Genomic DNA, 20,893 nt, shown 5'->3' with positions numbered 1-20,893 from the left:
TCTGAAATGTTAAAGATGTACACACATTGTATCACATTTACCCACATAATATATCCTTATCAAAATTCATGGATATTAACAACAGTTGCACTTTTGACTGTACATGAGGAAGACTTGGCTGCTTTGGTTTATAACTGTGATGTGTCTTTAAAATTTTGCTCTGATGTTCTTTTTTATTTCCCACAAGATTAATTTTAATTTATTGCTAAAAGATGTGCACACACGCAAGCAAAATGTTTGAGTATGTCATAAACTTATATATTTTGCATGGTAATTACCTAAATACAAATTAGTCATTGAAAAAGTCTTTAATGTTAATAAACAATGATACAATGTTAAAATTTTAGACATTCTTTACAATGTAATGAGTTACATTCTGATATATTTAATCAATCAGGAAACTTATTTGTCTCATTTATGCCCCGCTTTTGTTTATTAATCATGGCGGTATATGGTACAGTATTGATGTAGTATCTCAAAGCAGTGAGATATGAAAAGGATGTTATACTATAAAAGGCCACATGGAGGGGTAGTAAGACAAGGAAAATGTTACAATGAGTGCAAATGATAAGGGCATGAATAAAAGTTGCAGGTTTTATTTGAAACAGAAAACGATGAAAAAGCTGTGTGTATTTTAAACACACATTGTATAAATACATTAAAGATATATATATATATGTGTGTGTGTGTGTGTGTGTGTGTGTGTATATGCTATATATAGGCTGTGTGTGTGTGTGTGTGTGTGTGTGTGTGTGTATATATATATATATATATATATATATATATATATATATATATATATATATATATATATATATATATATATATATATATATATATATATATATATATATACAGGGAGTGCAGAATTATTAGGCAAGTTGTATTTTTGAGGATTAATTTTATTATTGAGCAACAATCATGTACTCAATGAACACAAAAACACATTAATATCAAAGCTGAATATTTTTGGAAGTTTTAGTTTTAGCTATTTTAATAAATTTACTTTACTCAAATGAAATCGTTTAATAACTAATTTTATCCTGTTTAAACTGTTTAATCACATTTTTATTCATTTATTTATTTTAATCTAATTTAGGCTATTTATTTATTGTAATATGTTTATTTTTTTCTACAGTTTTCCTCAAGACTTTCCACGGACCCCTGCCAAAACCTCTGATCCCAACACCCTCCACCCCTAGTTTGAAGAACCAAAGATCTGTTTTGCTCGATTTTTAGACAGGGGGCACCATGAGACTGTACCACAGCACGTACAGCAGCGCTTCTGCTTTAAATCCTATTACAGCACCAGACCATCAGAGAGGAGACACGCGCTCCTGCGCAACACGCACAGCAGACAGCAGCCGTCCGTTACCTCAATACTACGGTTCGCGCGCACATTTACCTTCTCCGGCTTTGCCAAAAATAAAAGTCACAAAGTTTGGGATTAAAACGACACGGAAATACATTCTTCTTATTTGATTTAAGAAACGCCATGCCAGGGCTTCATTTACCACAAACTCTGACAAACTGACAGTTTTGACAGCGCGTGCTCAGATTCAAGCCGTGTCTGCTCACCAACCGTCGCCTCGTTGAGGAAAACCGATCTTTTGCTCCGCGATTAACGTTACGCTGCTCAGCAAATAGTGGCAAGAAGTCTGAAACCACATGTGCTCGTCTCCAAACCGGAGAGACGCGGTTTCGTTTGCCTTCAGAGAGGAAAAGAGTTGGCTTTAAGCCGTACTGACAGACCCAAGGGAAGGACGGTCTCGTGAGAGCGCTTGAGAAGACCATTGGAAATTCACGCGGTGCGTAAAATGTACGTTTATTCTTGGCACTGCTGTGGGAACAGTTGAAATAAACGGTAGGAAAATGTAGTCTTTGTGGATGGTTATCAGTATAGCCACTTTTGACGCTAACCATCGAATGGCTCTTTAAACGCAGCGGTAGTTGTGGAGTATACAGCAATGCCAAGTTGAAAGGTCTCGACTTTGTCAGTTCTTGATAAACGCTGAAGTGCCCGGCACGTCTTTATTATCCTTTAGGGTCTCCTGGGTATTTGTAAGTATCTTCTGCTACCAAAAAAGTGGAGAGAAATACTGAATGAAGATGACGGTTTGACTGGGATATTTACATAAACCACGGGCGCACGCGCTGTCAGTCACCTGCTCACAAAGGTAAACGCACCTTTACGCTTAAACATCATTTAAAATGATGGCCAACGGACCCAACATCGTCTACGAATGGCTGAAAACCCTTCAACTGTGTCAGTATGTCGAGGCTTTTGTGGATAACGGATACGACGACTTGGAAGTTTGCAAACAAATCGGAGACCCGGACTTGGATGCCATCGGGGTTTTCATTCCGCACCACCGCCAGCGGATCCACGATGCGGTGCAAAGGTTAAAAGATGACGACAAGGAGACGGCTACTGGGCTTTATTTCACCCTGGAGCCGATGCCCCAGGTTTCACCTATTTACACGAGTCGCATGGCAGAGCAATATGAGTCTAGGCTGCGGGGCTCCAGGTCATGGACTGAGCAGAGAAGTGACAGAGCCGCGCGCAGCGTGGGGTACATGGGGGCGTCCAGGAATCTGACACTGGGGAACCGCAAGGAGCTGGAACTCTACCCCAAGCTGAAGCTGAAGATAATGATCAGGGATAAACTCATTAGGGACGGGATAAACCTTGCCAGGCAGCCATACTCTAATAAGGTGAGTGAGTGTTTACTTTTTGTCCCGCGTCGGTATAAACCACGTGGCGTGGCCTTCGACCAGAAATTTGGATTCTAAACAGCCTCATGTGATTAGAAGACAAGGCTAATAGTATATAGCTGTTTGGCTTGGAGGCAGAGCTATTGAGGTTTGATGACTGGAACATTGCCTTAATCTGATTTTTAAAATATGATCAATAGTTTACTGACCGATTTTAGACGCACCCTGCGTTTCTAATGGTTTCTAGGACCAGGAGGTCAGCTATCATCGATTGGCCTTTGCAGGAAATGTCCACACACTGCATATATATCAACCATTCAACATGACGTCAGATAATTCATACCTGTAACATATGATCTATTTTTTTCTTCTTGTTTGTGCACTGAAGCTGGAAGTTCAAGGTGGATACATTAATGAAAAGAGAAATAGCCTCAGAGAGGTCTGGTGGGTGTGTGAATGTTGCAACCCTATATCAGATTCAGTTTTCATTATACTTTATTTTAGGGATTTAATGAGGGGGATTTGCCTGAGGTATTAATGGGATTTATATGTACAACAACTTAATGCTCTTAGATGATCCCTGGCCTTCAAAGATAGGTGTTTGAGTTCACACCACATAATTTCCCATTTGATGTTCTATAGTTCCCAACAGCTGCATAGTAAAATGACAATTAATTTCCAGAAAAAAAGTACACTTGCTTTAATTGTTTCTGCTTCTCTTGATCCGTTTATTGGAATAGACTGTTGGAATGTTAGAAATGTGCATTTTTTCAGAAGGTTTAAAGTTACTTTGGTTTACAACTTTTTGATTAATTATTAATAAATTAATGATGAATATTGATGACAAATCCATGAAGTAACATAATCCATGGACATTAGTCAAGACAAAACAGTGATAACTGACATATGGACCAACAATATCGAATTGCGCATCGAATATCACATTATTTAACAAGGTATTGCATATCGCATTTTTCTTCAATAAAAAAGACCCCTAAAAAGAAAAAATATATTAAAAATATATATATTTTAAGTGGTCATTAATAGACCATAATTATTGGACAAATAGTATTAGTACCAAACGATCTCCTGAAAATATACAATAGATATTAGGCTACTAAACTAAAATATAGTTTATTTAATAACGTTTAATTAATTGAAAAATAGCTAGGGGGGGGGGGGGGGGGTGAAATGCTGTTTCATGCATACTGGGCTTTTTACACTGTTAAAGACTTGGATTCCCATCCTAAACATAGACAAAGTTTCAAAAACTAATGTTGGACGTTTGATGGAGTATTTCTGTGTCAAAAATACTCCTTCCGGTTTCTCACAAGTTTCGGAGAGTTTTTTTTCGAGTATGGCTCGGCTTGACATTAATAGAGTGGAAGGTCCTTGTATGGGCCGTACGGGCTCTTCTCCCGGAAGGGTGCGCGTGCGTGACTAGAGCGAGAGAGGAAATGCACGCCCATAAACACTCGCTCAGCTGCAGATCCAGTCGTCCGTAAACACTTATGCGCTCCACTTTATTCCTATGGGTGACATCAAGTGACTTCAACACTTCAGCACAGCATTCCGGGAAGGCAGCGCTGCATTAGAACCGATTTGAACGCAGAAATGACGGGAAGCTTCACAACATCAGTTCAGTCGCGTCGCAGAGTGGATCTCCACCGTTCACTGCTGTCAGGACTTCAACAAATCATACCAAAGAAGTGTGTTTTTGACGGAGCGGTCCCAGCGATAAAGGTTCGGTCCTGCTTTGGAAGCAGCCGGTGAGTAAAACTGCTTCAAATGTCTATGCTGTCGTCGCGTGAGTAAACATAAGTAAACTACACGATCGCGTGCTTCGTCATTCAAATGCGCTAACGGACTTCTATGTCTAACGTTACACTAGTCTGACGTACAAAATCCTTTTGCTTGCTACTGCTAAGGTTTAGTCGCATACAATAGTCCATAAACCGAATCATGTCCTCATAAACTGCGAGTAAAGACACACAAATGTTGACAGGTCACTAAATATAGTACATACCACAGAGACGGACGTCCTGCTGTTGCTTCTTTCTCCTGTTCAATTTATTTCAGCCTCCGAATGATTGTGGATCATATATCTATTAGCTGAGATCGATAGCCATGGGTTTCTCCACGCTTGAGGACGTCACCGCTTTGTGTGCTCGTCATTCTTTAGCTCCGCCCACTAGGGATGTGCCGATATCAATTTTTCATGTTGCGATTAATTGATGAAGTTTTATCACGATATGCGATATTATCACGATATTGAAATAAGTTGCAAAACAAAGTGTTGCCATAGCATAACAGCTTTAAGAACTATTTTTGTAAGAACAAAAATAACTGAATGTTTAAATACAATAATGCACCAAAAATATATACAGCTCTGGAAAAAAAATTAAGAGACCCCTCATTGAGAAATCAATGTTAAGTGGTCTCTTGATTTTTTCCAGAGCTGTAAAAGTACAATTTTCAAACAGATTAAAGTGCAAAAGAATTAGGCTATAAAGAACAACAGGTAGGCTTACAAATTACAATAAGGTCTCATTAGTTTATGCATTAACTAAGATTGAGCAATAGCTACATTTGGTACAGAAAGTATAATGTTTTTGTTAATGTTAGTTAAGAAATACTGATCATTGTTAGTTTTATCTTAGGTCCATTAAAAGTTATTTTGATTTTGATTTTAATGTTATTAAAAAGTAAACTAAAAAAATTAACATAGAATGATTAATTCTTTATAAGTATTTGTTAATTGTCAGTTTGGTAATAATGAATTAACATGTTAACTAATGAAGTCATATCTCAAACAATAACAAATAATTAGAACAGTCCTAATTATTAGGGTTGTAGTCCAGATTAAAACATAAAAATGTTTAAATTTGAAAATAAATAGCCTATTAATTCTTTAAGTATTAAGTATTTGGTGCTGTGTAGGGCTGGGAATCGATTCCAAAAAGAATCGATTCCTCGATTCCAAGGCGTTGGGAATCGAGAGTCGATTCCAACGTCTGGAATCGATTCCATCGCGGGGAATCGACTCCTCTTTATTCACTTGTCTCTCGCTTAATAATAATGATTGGAAGTCTATTTAATTTTTGCAAAAGGTTCTTTTGAACAGTTAGTTTCAAATAACGAGTTAAAAATAAAGCAATTCAGCTGGGTTTTTTGCGTCATTGCGTGATGACGTCCCTAGAACGTAATTCTAACTACTTATTTTTATGGTAAACGTTCAAATCAAGCCATATGTGAACGCATATCGCTGATTATTACTATACCTTTCATTCACTTAGTTTAATAGTGTTTATTGTCATTGTTTCCTTCTGTGATCCTGCATCGTGGACAAGTTTGCTACATTTTGCACACAAAAACTCCATAATTTTAAATTGTGAAATGTTGTGTTGTCCACAACGGTAGGTTTTGAGCGCTGCTTACAGATGCAGATGTGAAGGTCTTATTTTAATTTTCTATTTTCTTTTGTTTTCTTTAATCCATTGATAACTGAAAGAAAATGCGCCTACTACAGCTTAATGACCGAGTCTAATGTTGCTATAGTAATGAACGCAACTTGCTCGTGCATCTGATTGACAAATAAACTGCGCACTCTTATATTATTGTTTTCGTTAATATTGTGGTTATTTTGCCTCGTACATTCTGTGCAAAAGGACTTATTTGAACGTAGTCATTTAACTTAACTGTGCACATGCATTTTAGACATGTCATGTAGTTAACATGCAATAAATGCACATCCATGAATAATGTGCTATCCTTTTTATTTATTAGGCTAAATCGCATTTACTTTTGGGCTATATGGGCCATTTCAGGAGAAGCCATCATTTAAAATTCATCAGAGTTATGGAAATGTATCATCATTTTACAAATAAAGTTTCGGAGAAGGATACTTTCTACATCCTTGAATCCTGCGGTCACTCCGGAACTAGGTTCCTCCATTGATTTTGTTAAAAAAAGAAGAATCGAAAAGGAATCGAAAACAACAGTGAGGAATCGATTCTTGGAATCGACTCCGTCGATTCTGGAAACAGGAATTGGAATCGGAATCGATTCCAAAAATTTCGGAATCGACCAGCCCTAGTGCTGTGATGAACAACATTGAGATTACAAAAACGAATGGCTGTTTTAAAAACTACACGCGTTTTTTTGTTTGTTTGCTGGTTTCCGGGGTAACCGGCTGCATTCTGCAGTTCATCAGCGCCCTCTGCTGTCACTGAGAGGCACTTCAGCAGCGCCTCCTTCACCGGTTCAGTCATGTGCAAACACACGTTGGGTTGTTTATATCTGAGCGCGTGTCCCTTTGACATAATACAGCGGTGTTGAGCATTTATACGGTTGATGGGCAAAGTATTCTTGAGTGCATTATAAAAAAATTATAAATTGTTAATAAATTATTATTTACGATATTTTAAAGTGCCCACGATAACAATATCGTGCACATTCATTATCGTGATAAAGCGCATTATCTAAAATCGGCACATGTCTACCGCCCACACGATACGCCTCCAGGCACTCGTTTTTTTCCGGAAAGACTCGGTACAGCCCATATTTCTTTTATAAATATAATAAAACTAAAGACTTTTTAGAGATATGAAGGATGCAATACTACTCTATAGGTACTCAAGATTGACATGAGATTGACTGAAACTGAGTTTTTCACCCCCCTCTTTAAGGTGTACAGTCACATTTGACTATTATAGTAAGGAATATCTCAGGGCTAAATACAAGAAGAGCATAACATTACAATGTTGCATCTCCACCACTCTCCATTTTAAAATGACACTGTAAATGCGGTTGATGTAATAATAAATGCACATATGCTGTACTGTTTACCAAAAAATGCTGCAAATACCTGTATAGTGAAGCTGGTGTATGTTCAAATGTATTGTTTGAAACAGTGCTGGTTTGTTTAGAACTGTTGAGAGCGCTGTGATCACGTGACCGTGCATAGCCGCGAGATGAACACATGAGCAACTCTGTTATTCAACGGCTCTGGTTTGAGTGAGTGAGTGAGTGCAAGAGTGTGAGATACGCAAGAGGCGGAGGGAGAGCTAAGGAAATGCAGCTGAATGAATATGCGTGTGTCAATTTAATGACGAAACATAATATGTGGTGACTGGTGTTGATTTTGTGGTGGACCGCTACAAATTAGTCTATGTGTGGGAAATACTGTAGGCTTTAATGCTTGTGAGGATGCTGCAGTTGGTGGATCATTTATAGAATTTTCTCACAAAAGCTGGAATAATTAAACATACAATTTTGATGGCAGATTGTAATCCAGAAAGGACCAAAGAACAATCATCAGTGGCATCCATAGTCAAAAGCAAAAATCTGTACAGAAATTGAAATCTACAGGTAACGCTAATTAACACTAAATACACAGAGTCACACAATGATGTGTTTAACAATAACAATTTGAGAACAAAGCATAACAATAATATTCAATTGTGAGCTAAGTGATCGTTACATACATTCACCATTGGTAGCGCAATTTATTGTAATTCTTTTTTTCTCTCAGTTGGTCAGAACAAAAATGGCAGACATGTTACTTACTTGTTCAGATGACATTTTCCGGTGAAAATTCTTAGGATGGTCATACTTACAAGACGTAGAATCTGTGGTTCTGAAGTACAGTATCCAAACTGATGTGGTGAATGACAGCCACACATAACCCTCAAAACATTAGATCCATCACAACCTGAGCCGCACAACCCACGTAAAGAAGTTAACACCGCAAAGAGCTGCCATTGCAGGTTTCAAACAGAGATGGCGACAAATAAGTAAAATTATTAACTGCAGCTTTAATGAACTGATGGTTAATTCATATGAAGATGGTGCAAAATAAATGTCCAGTTCTGTGATCTGTCTGTTGCACTTCTTTTTCACTCTCTAAAATACACGTATGTCTATCCACACTCTCACACAATCATCCATTCCCCTGAACTCTGACTGTCACACTTTATAAATGAGTCGCCATTGTTCTCTCTGTTAAAAAAAGAAAGAAAATGGAATGGTTTCATCTATTTTTTTGTCCTGCTTTTTCTTTTTTACAAGTCAATTAGAGCAAATGTTACCCTCCGATCTTTTTGCAAGTCACACCATGAACAAAAAAATTTGAATTTCCATTATTTCAGTATTCAATTCAAATGATTAGTATAGTGACTAGTTTTATAATTAATATTTGAATTAAAGGAATGGTTTCAAGTGTATCTGACTGTGTCCTCCCATAAACCATTGCACTGCAAGTTACGCCTAATAGTTTACGTTTCACACTTTGCAAGATACAAAAGTAATATATCCTATAAACCTTATATATAATACAAAATAAATGTACTTGACAAGACGTTTAACTTAAAAGGGCGTTTTGTACTGCGGGATACAGACAGACTTTTCTCGATATTGCCTGTATGATAGCAAAAAAGGTTTTATTTTATAGTGAATAATTTTATTCATTATTCACTCACGATCATTCCCTTCATGAGCTTTTATTCTGACTGCATCATTGTACCTGGGTTTACTGTTGATTTTACTGTCTTCTAGTTTTAGCTAAATAAATCAAGATTGCGATCCTCACACCTCAGCGCAAGTATTTAAAAAAGTTAATTTGTTTCAGTCTGTACAGAAAGTTCCGTATATGTGTCTGTTTACTTTGAAATGATAAGCTCACACAGCATATGGTCCCTCAGGCACTCATTGAACATATGCTTGGACAGAATGAACCGCACAGTTGTGTGGAGTGTTTAATTCGTTGTTGATTTACGAGGCAACAGTATATTACGGCGTTAAATTAGGGATGTAATTGTAATGTTTTCATTTTCCAGGTGATTCTGAAGTATAGTGCTGAGTGCTGACATTTTATGTCAAAGCTTCATGGCTGTGGTAGATCCGTACACTGAGGATTCAGTTGGCTAAATAAACTTAAATGGTGATGATGTATTTGTGTTGTTCTTAAGATTGGATTTCACCATAGGGTAGAAGTCTCTTGTGTGATTTTAAGTATTACACTAATGGCTTTTTAAGTTAATATCAACCTCGTGACTGTATAGCTACTGTGTATAGCCATTTAAATGGATTCTGTATACTGTAGTAAGTGTCAGATATGCATGTTGCAGCACAAATTATTTACTTGTCCTTGAGGAGAATTTTTCTATGTTTTGCTGAAAGTTGTCTGCTGTATATACAATTAAAAGCTGCATTAGCTTTCCTCAGTTCTTGTTGTGTTGTTGTTTATCCATCCACAAATAGATTACAGTAGTTTAATGGCTTATAGTGGTGTTTTTGTTTATAGCTGACCTATGAAAACTCTCTACAAGCAGCTCTTAATAGATCCTTCGACAGGCTGTAGAATGTCGTCCCCTCACACACCAGACCATAATCCTTTTCATGATGCCACAAATGACCTTAGGGGAGCAATAAATAGCCATAATACTTTCCTTCACTACAGAAGAGGTTTATTTATTTAATGATGTTTTATCAGTTTTACAAACTTGATAGATCCGTTAACTCACACAGACACAAACACACAATGTCTGTTATTGGACCATGAATATCACTATTTTGTTAAAAAGGTATAGGTTATGTTCTGTTTCTACCATCAGGCTCATGCTGTGACAGCACATACTATACCCTATATGGTCTGTCTGAATGGAGATAATAGAGGGGTTCACATAATTTTTTTTTTTCCCAGTGGGATAATGCTACAGAGGTAAAAATCACAATCACACTGACTCTTCAATGTCCTTGTGAAAAAAGATCCACTGTTCCCATCCACATCCTAAAAAAAATAGTACTAATTTACCTCCTCCTTTCTATGTGCATTTCTGCAGAAGCATCATGCCTATTCAAACTGAGCCAACTGGATGTTTCCTGAAACTTGATTTATTTTATTTATTTATTTATTTATTTATTTATTTATTTATTTATTTATTCTTTTAAAGGAGTGATGAATTGAGAAATTAACTTTCCCTTGAGCTTTTGATATATAAATGGTCATGGTAATATAAGAATATCCTGCAAGTTTGAGTGCTGAAAACTTCCTTGTTAATCAAAAATATGCTTTTATAGACACCAGGCCCAGAAAACGATCATGTGTTTCATCGTGACGTCATCACGAGACGAAACACGCCTCTACAAAATGATAAGCACATTTAATTCAGTTGCCCCACCCACGATACAAGGAGCTTTTCAGATCGCGCTAGCCAGCAGCAATTAATTGTATGTGTTTTCTAGGGATGTTAACCGATGACCGTTTGACCGGTGGTTGCCCGTATCAACGTTAACCGATCAAAGTTGTCGGTTAAAAAAAAAGTGATCTCTAAATTAGGCTATTATAGACAGTGGACTAAACGCTACAGTTAGCCATTTCATTCCAAAATCTTTTTGTGTGAAGTGAACAAATCCTTCACACTCAATTTTTCATAACTCGCCTGTTTGTACTTAATAAACCAATAAAAACATTTGGCGTGAGGTAACAGAGTTTGGGTTTGCGCGCTCACAAGGTTTGCAAAAAGTAAACAGGCTAAAACACTCGAGGTTAAAGCTAGGGCCAGACGACAGTATGAAGCTTGCATTCCGCATAAGATGGGCTTATATTTGGAAATATATTACATCTACATTTCAACACATAAGGTGTTGATCATCATCTTTCTTTATTATTGTTAGCACTACCTCGAACTAAAGCGGCGTCTCTTCTGAGCTGTCATTTTCTTAAATGAGCTGCGGCAATGTTTCAAATGAGCTTCTAATGCTAGACAAATGCCTTTATTTTCAACGCGATCACCTTGTACCCAAACCATTTTGAAACTAAGGAGCCATTTGTCCGCCGATTACAAACAAGCTCCTCGGCACCACGTGTGTGGGACTCATGTTTCGCGCTGTAGAGGATTTTAACCCTTAAATGCATGACTGTTTCGCCAAGCATTCTTACATATTCGGGTTGTTAGCGACCCGGATCTATATTTAACATGGATAAACCTCTACCTGTCGCGATAATATATAAAACTCCTGATGTTAGAGTAACACTTACAGAAGAATAAAATAAAACATATTTCGTTACCTTTTGGAGCTTGGAGGGGTTCAGTTTGAGCAGATGTTTAATACCATCATCATCTGTCTCGTCAGAGCTCGTTTACCAGTACATTCCGCATCTGACTCATATTCGCGATCTCACGCATATTCTCAAACTTATTTTCAACGTCTTCAAAATCAATATTTTGATCACTGACAGCTTCTTGGCCATATCCATCATCAAGAGACAGTGACACTAATATTTGATTGTGTTTAGTACTTGCTCTCTGAAGTAAATCACTGAGCCATTTCAAGTTTTGCAGATTATAATTATTGTTTTGTTTTCTGTCAGAGGTAACTATGAGTGAAACGTCACTTCATCATTGCGTATAAGACATTGCCACCTTGTGGAATAAAGGTGAATTGCACCCTATTTCCTTATTATAGATTAATTTATCAGTGTGGAAAAAATATATACGTACAATCCTACACACCTCGGGTCGTTAGCGACCCTATACCATTTTGACAAATATACTAGTGAAAAAACAGGCATTCAATTATAATTCTATTATTGTTTTCTTGTTAAATTGTTTAAAATGGATTGGTTGAGGAATACTAAGAATGTTGATGTCTAACTTTAAAAAATGAATGAGGAGTAGGGTAGTGAATGACGCGACCCGAGGTATGCAATTAAGGGTTAAAAGCACTGTGCTCAGCGTTTTATGTTTTCATGGATCCATGATCCATGATCCAATACAACCAATCGTTTAGCTGATAACAGTACAGACTAACGTAAACCGGAAGTTCGTTACCGGCTTGTTCTACATTGCCATAGCGATCATGGGAAAGGTCAGAGTTCGGGAAAGTTGTGGATATTGTTTAAAATGGATTGATTGAGGAATACTAAGAAGGTTGTTGTCTAACTTATTTGTTTAAAAATAAACAAGGAGGAGGGTAGTGAATGACATCGCGGGTCGCTAACGACCTGAGGTATCCATTTAAGGGTTAAAAAAGTGACGTGAGTGGAAGGGAGGCTGCGACGCCGGAACTGTGTGTGTGTGTGTGTGTGCGCGTCTCCCGCTTGTATCCACCGATCGTGCGGGCCAAGTAATACAGAAATATTCCAATTAATTGCAGGTGATGACAAATAAATCAGTGTTTGTTTGATAAAGACGTTTATGAGCCCTGTTAGATAATCATTCTGGTTGCCGCTTTCAAAACAATCCCTCCCTCATGTGAACTGACAGGGGAGCTGAAGCTAAAGTAAATATGCAAATCTTATCCAATCCTAGCCGTGGCCGTTTACTTCCAAGTCTCCAGTGCGGCACGCCCATCAAAGCCCAGCGTTCAGGAGAGAGTCTCAAAACCAGTGTAGAAAATAGCCTATTACTTATTAGTTATGATGTTTTTGAAGGTAAAAACCAGACAAACATCATTAGTTGAACTCAGACAACATTATAAAAAATTAAAAAGCCAGTTCATAACACCTTTAAGAACAGAATACCCAAAGTTACATACACCTATATTGCCAAAAGTATTGCGACACCGCTCCAAATAATTTAATTCAGGTGTTTCAATCACTTCCATGGCCAAAGGTGTATACAATCAAGCACCTAGGCATGCAGACTGCTTCTACAAACATTTGTGAAAGAATGCAGTAGTCCTGACCTCAACCTGATAGAACACCTTTGGGATGAATTAGAGCAGAGACTGTGAGCCAGGCCTTCTCGTCCAACATCAGTGCCTGACCTCACAAATGTGTTTCTAGAAGAATGGTCAAAAATTCCCATTAACACACTCCTAAACCTTGAGGAAAGTCTTCCTAGAGGAGCTGAAGCTGTAGCTTCAAAGTGTGGGCCAACTCCATATTAAACCCTACGGATTAAGAATGGGATGTCAATAAAGTTCATGTGCATGTAAAGGCAGGCGTACTAAAACCTTTGCCAATATAGTGTAGCAGTTTTAAATTATTGATTTAATTGTGTATTCATTGTTGAGTTTGATTCTGTAATGGCAGCATTGTCATTTTATGTAAGTGGAACTCATAGATTGACAGACTTCAGATTTAAATTCCCCTCTTCACCCACAGACCTCCCACAATGCTTCTTTCCATTAGACAGCTCTGTCAGTTTTTATTTCAGTTGAACTTCAGTCAGTGTACTCAGCCATGAATGGAACATAATTGTCAGACTCCTAATATGGATTTTACATTAACAGAAACACTGGAAAATTGATACTTGGAGGTTTGCAGACGATTGTGTTTGCAACATTTGTCTGTAACCTGGTGAGAAGGAAAAAGAGTGCTTTGATGTCTTGATATATAGTGCACAAAAAGGAGTATGTTAATGTGAAGAATAACTGCTAAATAATTTAGAATTGTACATTAGAACATACACAAGCTATTTATTTATTTATTTATATTTTTACATTCATTTAGCTGAATTTGGTGCTATTTCTCCAGATGAAAGGCACTGCAAGCAAGCAGTTTTGAGTAAAATTGCTAATTGTGTTGCAGGGGCGTTGCATTCTTAATTTGCATTATTTGTTTGTTTGTTTTTAGTCAAATTGGCCTCTAGTACTTGTCGTTGTTGAATGAGTGCAGTTTATGATGAGTCTGCAAATCAGCATATGGCAGAATGGCCTCTGTCAATACACAAAAATAACCCACTAATACTGTATGTCCCATAGGGCATAACTGCATGTACTGTTTACAACAGCTGCAGGTATGACTGTAGAACCGCACCATATGGCACAAACACATTCATGTCATGTGTTAACAACGAATCTCCAGGCATCATATAGCATGTCAAAGAATGGGCCAACTGGGAGATTTTATTGTTGGTGCATGCACAATCTGTTAAGTTTTGTCACACAAATAAATGCAGCACACATAGACAAGCACAAAAGAAAAGTAACAGAATGCATGTAATTAAATACAATGAAAAAATAAGTGTTTTAAAATAAATGCATATAATGTTGTTCCTTTAGTGCCCTTGCTGTCTGTTAAAACCATTAGGTTCAATGCATTGCTGTACCATTCATGTGATGTTTACAAAGTGAGAGTAGTGCAGTGAGATGAAAGATAGAGAGGCCTGTTTTCTTTCTCCTTTATTGCCGAACATTCTTCCCACCTGTTTTGGAATTCGAGACTTCCCTCTATGTTGCCATGGTGACATTTACATAAACACATTGCACTAAAGAGAGGAAAATGGGGGTTGATGCCATCTAATTACCTGTGATTTATGAAGCTCTTTGACAGGGTCTGCACAGGACACATTTATTCAGCTTTAATCCCTATTACACCATTATTGGTCAGGTTTGTGGTTATGTGCTTGTCTGCTCATGGCATTGTGCTTCTTTTACATCGAATTGAATTCTAAACCCAGATGCACTGTTCTTTGATTTTTGACAAGCGCGATGATGACGACTGATTTTCAGATGGGTCCTGTTCAGCGTACAGAATACGAGGGAGGACAGATGAAATAGGATGGGGATGTTGGTTGCCATGGCAACCTTTAGTGGTAGTTTTTGTGCTAGGATTTTGAAGGGTTGGCTGTTTATGGATTTTCACAATCTAGCAATTTCTACCTTTTTCATTAGATTAGTAGTAATGTAGTTCCCCAGAATTTTGCAACAAAATTACTTTGTCTTACTTTCCTTTTTGTTATAGTAATAGCCAGGTTTTCTGTGTTTTACGAAGGGTTGAATACTGAGCAGGGCCTGTGTGTCTGTTTGTGTGATTGTTTAGGTCCTCACTGTAATTCTTACTGACTGCCAAAGGACACTGACCACTGCATATGCACGCACACGCACACACATACACACATGTAGTACACTTAAAAATGACATTGTTTGTTCACTAAAAGCACACAAGTAAGCTTATTCTGGTCACCTAAAGGAAGACATATGGCTACACCTTGCTCTTTGACAAAAATTATGTGGCTTGCTAGGTCTCACCCTTTACCGACATGATCTATACAAAATTAGATACATTAACAGAGATGCGCTCTCTCAGCCAATTACAATTCCTTTGTTGTACAGCTTACTTAAATTAATTAAAAGTTTATGATGATGATAATAATATGCAAGTTGTACCGGCCAAAGTGCGTGTTTAGTATTGTTCATTAGTATAACGGCTCACAAGTCACGACAGCATTTAACTGCTAACCAATTACGTTTCTGTGCTAAGCCTACAGTTCTTGCACTCAGATAAAAGCAGCTGAGTAGCCTGTTTGAGATAAATGTAAGCAGTTGTTTACATTACAAAAATGTAAGCTCCATAAGCACTATAAATTTCATATTGCAATATATATATATAGTTATAAGTTGCAATATGAAATAAATATATATATATATATATATATATATATATATATATATATATATATATATATATATATATATATATATATATATATATATATATATATATATATATATATCCCAACCCCTGCCATTGAAATGAATGCCACTAGAATGGCGGTCAAAAAAATTGTGAATTTTGACCAAATTTGATTATTTCACAGAAACCAGTGCAAAATATATAATTCTGCTCATAGATATAATTTACTGTCTATTAAATGTCTCAAAAACAAATCTAGATTTGTTGTTCCTCCTTCTCCTGCTCTGGTTCAGCTTGGTACCTTATTAACACAGCTTTGATTCCTGGCAGACTGATGATAATATTTGACATCATCAGTGATTCTACTAAGCTCAGCGAGCAGGTGATATAGAACATGATTTGTTGAAATCCACATGTAAAGGGCAATACACTGAGGCACCAGAGAATTATTTCATGTAAATGTCAGGCTATGAATCATCAGTCCATTGGTCGGATGAGCTCAGTTTGAACAACAGCAAGTCCTCCTCTCTGAAAGGAGAGAGAACAAAAAAAGTTCAGCCTCCTGAACAGCTTTATAGCCTCTAACCTTTCCTGTCAAACTCTCCAAACTTGCAGTAACAGTTGGTCGTTTTGTGTCTCTACTACTGGCCATGTTTCTACAGATGGAGCCAATGGAATCGTAGAAATAAATGGTTTTGTCAGTAATTAAGCCAGATTTATTTATTTTAAGCATCATTTACTTTCTACGTGATTATTTAATATCTCATTATGCTCTGCTTCTGTGCTTCTATTCTTCTCAGGGGCCTGGCCGTCACCCCTGCATCCACGAGACGTGACCTTGTTCTTCATGGCAGAGAAAATTTACATTTCAATATGCATGAAGGAGCAACTAAACAAAATCTGTGATTGTAATTAAGGAATGATAATCAGAGCTATTTAATGACAGGGGTTGGGAAAGGATAGGTGTTTGTAACGTAAATCAAAAAATGGCAAACACATTTTATTTTAGGGCAAATACCTGGCAATAGTAAAGTGGGACATTCAAGGGTTGATTTGCATATCCAAATACCTGCACATATCCAAACAAAGATCATTTACATGTCTAGGTACCAAATCCATCCTTGCTTTGTAAAAAGAGAAGTGAAGTGAATTCACCAGAAGTGAAGTTTTTATTTATTTTTGTTTTATTAAGATTTATTTTTAAGATTTACTGACCCTAAATGTTACTTTGCTTTTCATGTTTGTTTTTGACACCACAGCAAAGCATTATTAGGAACAGGAACATTTTTAAAGACAAAATATCTGGAATGCGCCTCTCTCTGTGCGTGCGCTTCGGATGTATGTGGCTGTACCCTCAGATAACAGGAGCAATAAGGTTCTCTTTCACCTCTTCTTGCTCTTGAATGATTTAAAATTGCATGCATGTTTAAATTGTCAAGCAAAAATGCGTGCAAATGATAACCTTTCACTCTGTAATGGTTACACGTAGCAATTAATCCACAAATCAAATGCGTGCCGAACCGCAGGGCCTGGTCCGTACAGATGAACTGCGATCTGTACCACCCTTATCATAAATCAGGACAAAACAATCTGATGAAAATGCTGCACTTCAGCCGAAGCCATTTACTTTTTGCTGAATCATTTATGTAACATCAGAAATGCAGCAAAGAACAAAAATTGATATCTGAGTAAAATATTGTGACATTTTTGATGTCACTGGCCTTAGGGCTGGGCGATATGACGAAATATATCGTCTGGACGATAGAAAATGTCTATCGTTTTATATAAGGCTCTATCGCTTACGCCACGATAAGGCGTTTATGGCAGAATTTTACGTCAAGATGCACCTCACGCCACGGCCTGCCCATGCACACTGCAATACATAAACACACATGGAGGAAGACGGTAGTAGACGCGGTTCAGACCAGGGTAATTCTCAGAGTAATGATGCCAGAGTGGTGGCAAAAGTGCTCGAAACACACTTCAGACACAGACGCTGCAGCGGGCTTTTACGCGTGGCACACCATAGCCATATATTGAAATATTTTAATGGCAGGTGTAGGGATGGCGAAAACTAAACATTTTCTTGACCGACCACCGAGCCTCATTAGCCGGTTGAAACCGGTTAACCGATTAGTTTAAAATAAGCTGCGCTATTTGAAATAACAGCCGCGAGCCGCGCTCCCTCTGTCTCTCTCTCTCTCACACACACACACACGCGCTGCCGCCTCCCTTCCACTCACGTCACTTTTTTTAAATCCCCCACAGAGCGAAACACGAGTCCCGCAAACGCGCCGCAGAGGAGCTTGTTTGTAATCAGAGGACAAATGGCTCCTTAGTTTCGAAATGGTTTGGTTAAGGTGATCGCGTTGTAAATAAAGGCGTTTGTCTAGCGTTAGAAGCTCATTTGAAACATTGCCGCGGCTCATTCAAGAAAATGACAGCTCCAAAGAGACGCCGCTTTAGCTCGAGGTAGTGCTAACAATAATAAAGAAAGACGATCAACACCTTATGTGTTCCCACTGAAATGAAGATGTAATATATTTCTAAAATGTAAGCCCATCTTATGCGGAATGACGCTTCAGACTGTCGTCTGCCCTGACTCTAAGCTCGAGTGTTTACTTTTGGCAAACCTTGTGAGCGCGCAAACCCAAACGCTGTGACCTCGCGCCAAATGTTCTTATTGGTTTATTAAGTACAAACAGGCGAGTTATGAAGAATTGAGTGCGAGGGATATGTTCAATCACACAAAAAGATTTTGGAATGAGACGGCTAACTGTAGCGTTTAGCCCACTGTATAATAGCCTAATTTAGAGATCACTTTTTTATTTATTTTAACCGACAACTTTGATCGGTTAACGTTGATACGGTCAGCCATCGGTCAAACGGTCATCGGTTAACATCCCTAGGCAGGTGATAACTTTACCAACAGTCTTGCTTGAAAAAAAGGTTCTAAATAAAATAAAAATGTAGTCCATACTACCTTTATTTGTTTTGAATATCATTTCAAACTGCATTTCCACATTGCAATTTTGTATAGACTATTCATAAACTGAATTAACAGAAAAATTGCTATATCGTTATGTATATCGTTATCGGGATATCAAATGAGCTATATCGGGATATGAAATTTTGGCCATATCGCCCAGCCCTAACTGGCCTTATTCGCAATGATTGATTATCCAAGAACAGTGTACGTGTTCTTTAAAGAGCCAGAGGTGATGACTGAATTGAAGCAAAGCCATTTGAGGTTTCAATAAAAAATGCCTTTAGCATGTGTTCCTTTGACATGATGGATATAAAATGAAAGGTCAGAGGTTGTAACATTAACAACACATTCAATCAGATACAGGTGTCAAAGTGCTATTGCTTTGAGCCACAGATTTGACTTGAATGTGATGGCTATGTTTCATAGTTCAATAATGTGGAAGAAAAGCCAGTTACAGTAGTTGGATGTTTTGTTGAGAAACTTTAGTGTATAAGAGCTTATAAAAGACATTTGGACTCCTTTTTGTTGTTTTGTTGTGGTCACCATAATGATGCCATAACATCACAGAATGTTTTCATAACATGACGTGGGCTTTACATCATTAATAATGATAAACTCCTTTCACCAGATGACTGCTGCTTATAATAAACGTGACCAGGGTAGATATTTGTACGTTTATATTGTGAGGAATGATTAAAGAGGATTATTGTAATTGAAGTGAATCAATTTAGTGGAGAAGCCGTTCCTTGATTACATTAGGACTGGACTGATTGACAGTATAATTTCATTATACATCATTTTGTTTGTTTTGAAGCTGTATGTTGTTCATCTGCTGCCTTTTACTCTGGGCTAGTGACATCATGGTTTTATATGCATGTGTATACAATTTTTCTTGCATGATCCAAATTCATATAATCCAACATTAATTCGCTGCGAACCTTTATGGCATGTACATACCATTCAAAAGTTTGGAGACAATATACTAGGGATGAAACAGTATGGAAATTTCACATCCCGGTTAGGCCATCCTTAAAAATATTTTGGTTTGCAGTAACAGTAAAACATTTTTTAAAAAGGGTCGGTAGGTAGGTCTATATTTTTTTTTCCAAATTTTAATACAAAAAAAGAAGTACATTTTTGGTGATGGTGATTACGTAGGTATGAATTTAAACAAATTGGCATATCGTGACATCACTGACTGGGTCTTCAAGCCGTGCCTTCGGGCGTGTAGGCTAATTGCAGGCTATATAGACCACAAACAAATTGAAATATTTGTCAAAAACATGTTTATTGCATAAATTTCAGGTGCATTCTTAAAGAAAAGTGTCCAACCACCAGCTAGCTGTCATTGACTCAAAGCTGTCAACCCTCCCTTTTTTTCCGGGTTTCTCACGTATTTTAGCTCTTTTCCCGCTGTCTTCCCGTTTTAGTATTTTCCTGTGATATGTTTCTTATTTTTACGCTCGATTGTGTAAAAAGGGGTCGTTTTACGCTCTATTGTGAACACGCAACTATCTGTGTCTGTCTCTGAAGTGGCTTCCACTTCTTGCCAGACCAACGCATCTGGTGATACAGACTAGTGCATTTGAATATTAAAAAGCAAAAAAGTTGTTTTTATGAATTCAATTAATTAAGTCTATAACCAGCTATTTAATCAAGAGCAGTGAGTGAGTCCTTATCTTTTGTTTGACAGAGAGCAGTAAAGGCTACTGCCCCTTTAAGACCTAATACAGATATGCATCGTCTTTCTCAACTGTATAAAGTTCTCTTAAGGCATATACAGACTGTCTGATGGATACTCATCAAGATCGACATGTTGACATACT

General features: G+C 37.5%; 1 protein-coding gene across 5 annotated transcripts in view; it reads left to right on the top strand.

The window, feature by feature from the left end:
• Positions 1 to 1,316: 1,316 nt before the first annotated feature.
• The window catches only part of sash1a (SAM and SH3 domain containing 1a), a 296,359-nt gene continuing 276,782 nt past the window's right edge, over positions 1,317 to 20,893 (top strand). For 3 of the 5 annotated variants that reach the window (XM_067417631.1, XM_067417629.1, XM_067417628.1), the window contains exon 1: positions 1,317 to 2,715. In XM_067417631.1, coding sequence (XP_067273732.1) covers positions 2,212 to 2,715 — 504 coding nt within the window. In that variant the 5' untranslated portion in view covers positions 1,317 to 2,211. The remainder of the gene's footprint in view (positions 2,716 to 20,893) is intronic. The other 2 variants (XM_067417635.1, XM_067417634.1) reach the window with 1 other exon arrangement.

This window comes from Pseudorasbora parva, chromosome 15, assembly GCF_024679245.1.
Source record: "Pseudorasbora parva isolate DD20220531a chromosome 15, ASM2467924v1, whole genome shotgun sequence".
NCBI classification, from domain to species: Eukaryota; Metazoa; Chordata; class Actinopteri; order Cypriniformes; family Gobionidae; genus Pseudorasbora; species Pseudorasbora parva.
This window is presented reverse-complemented; position numbering and strand designations above follow the sequence as displayed.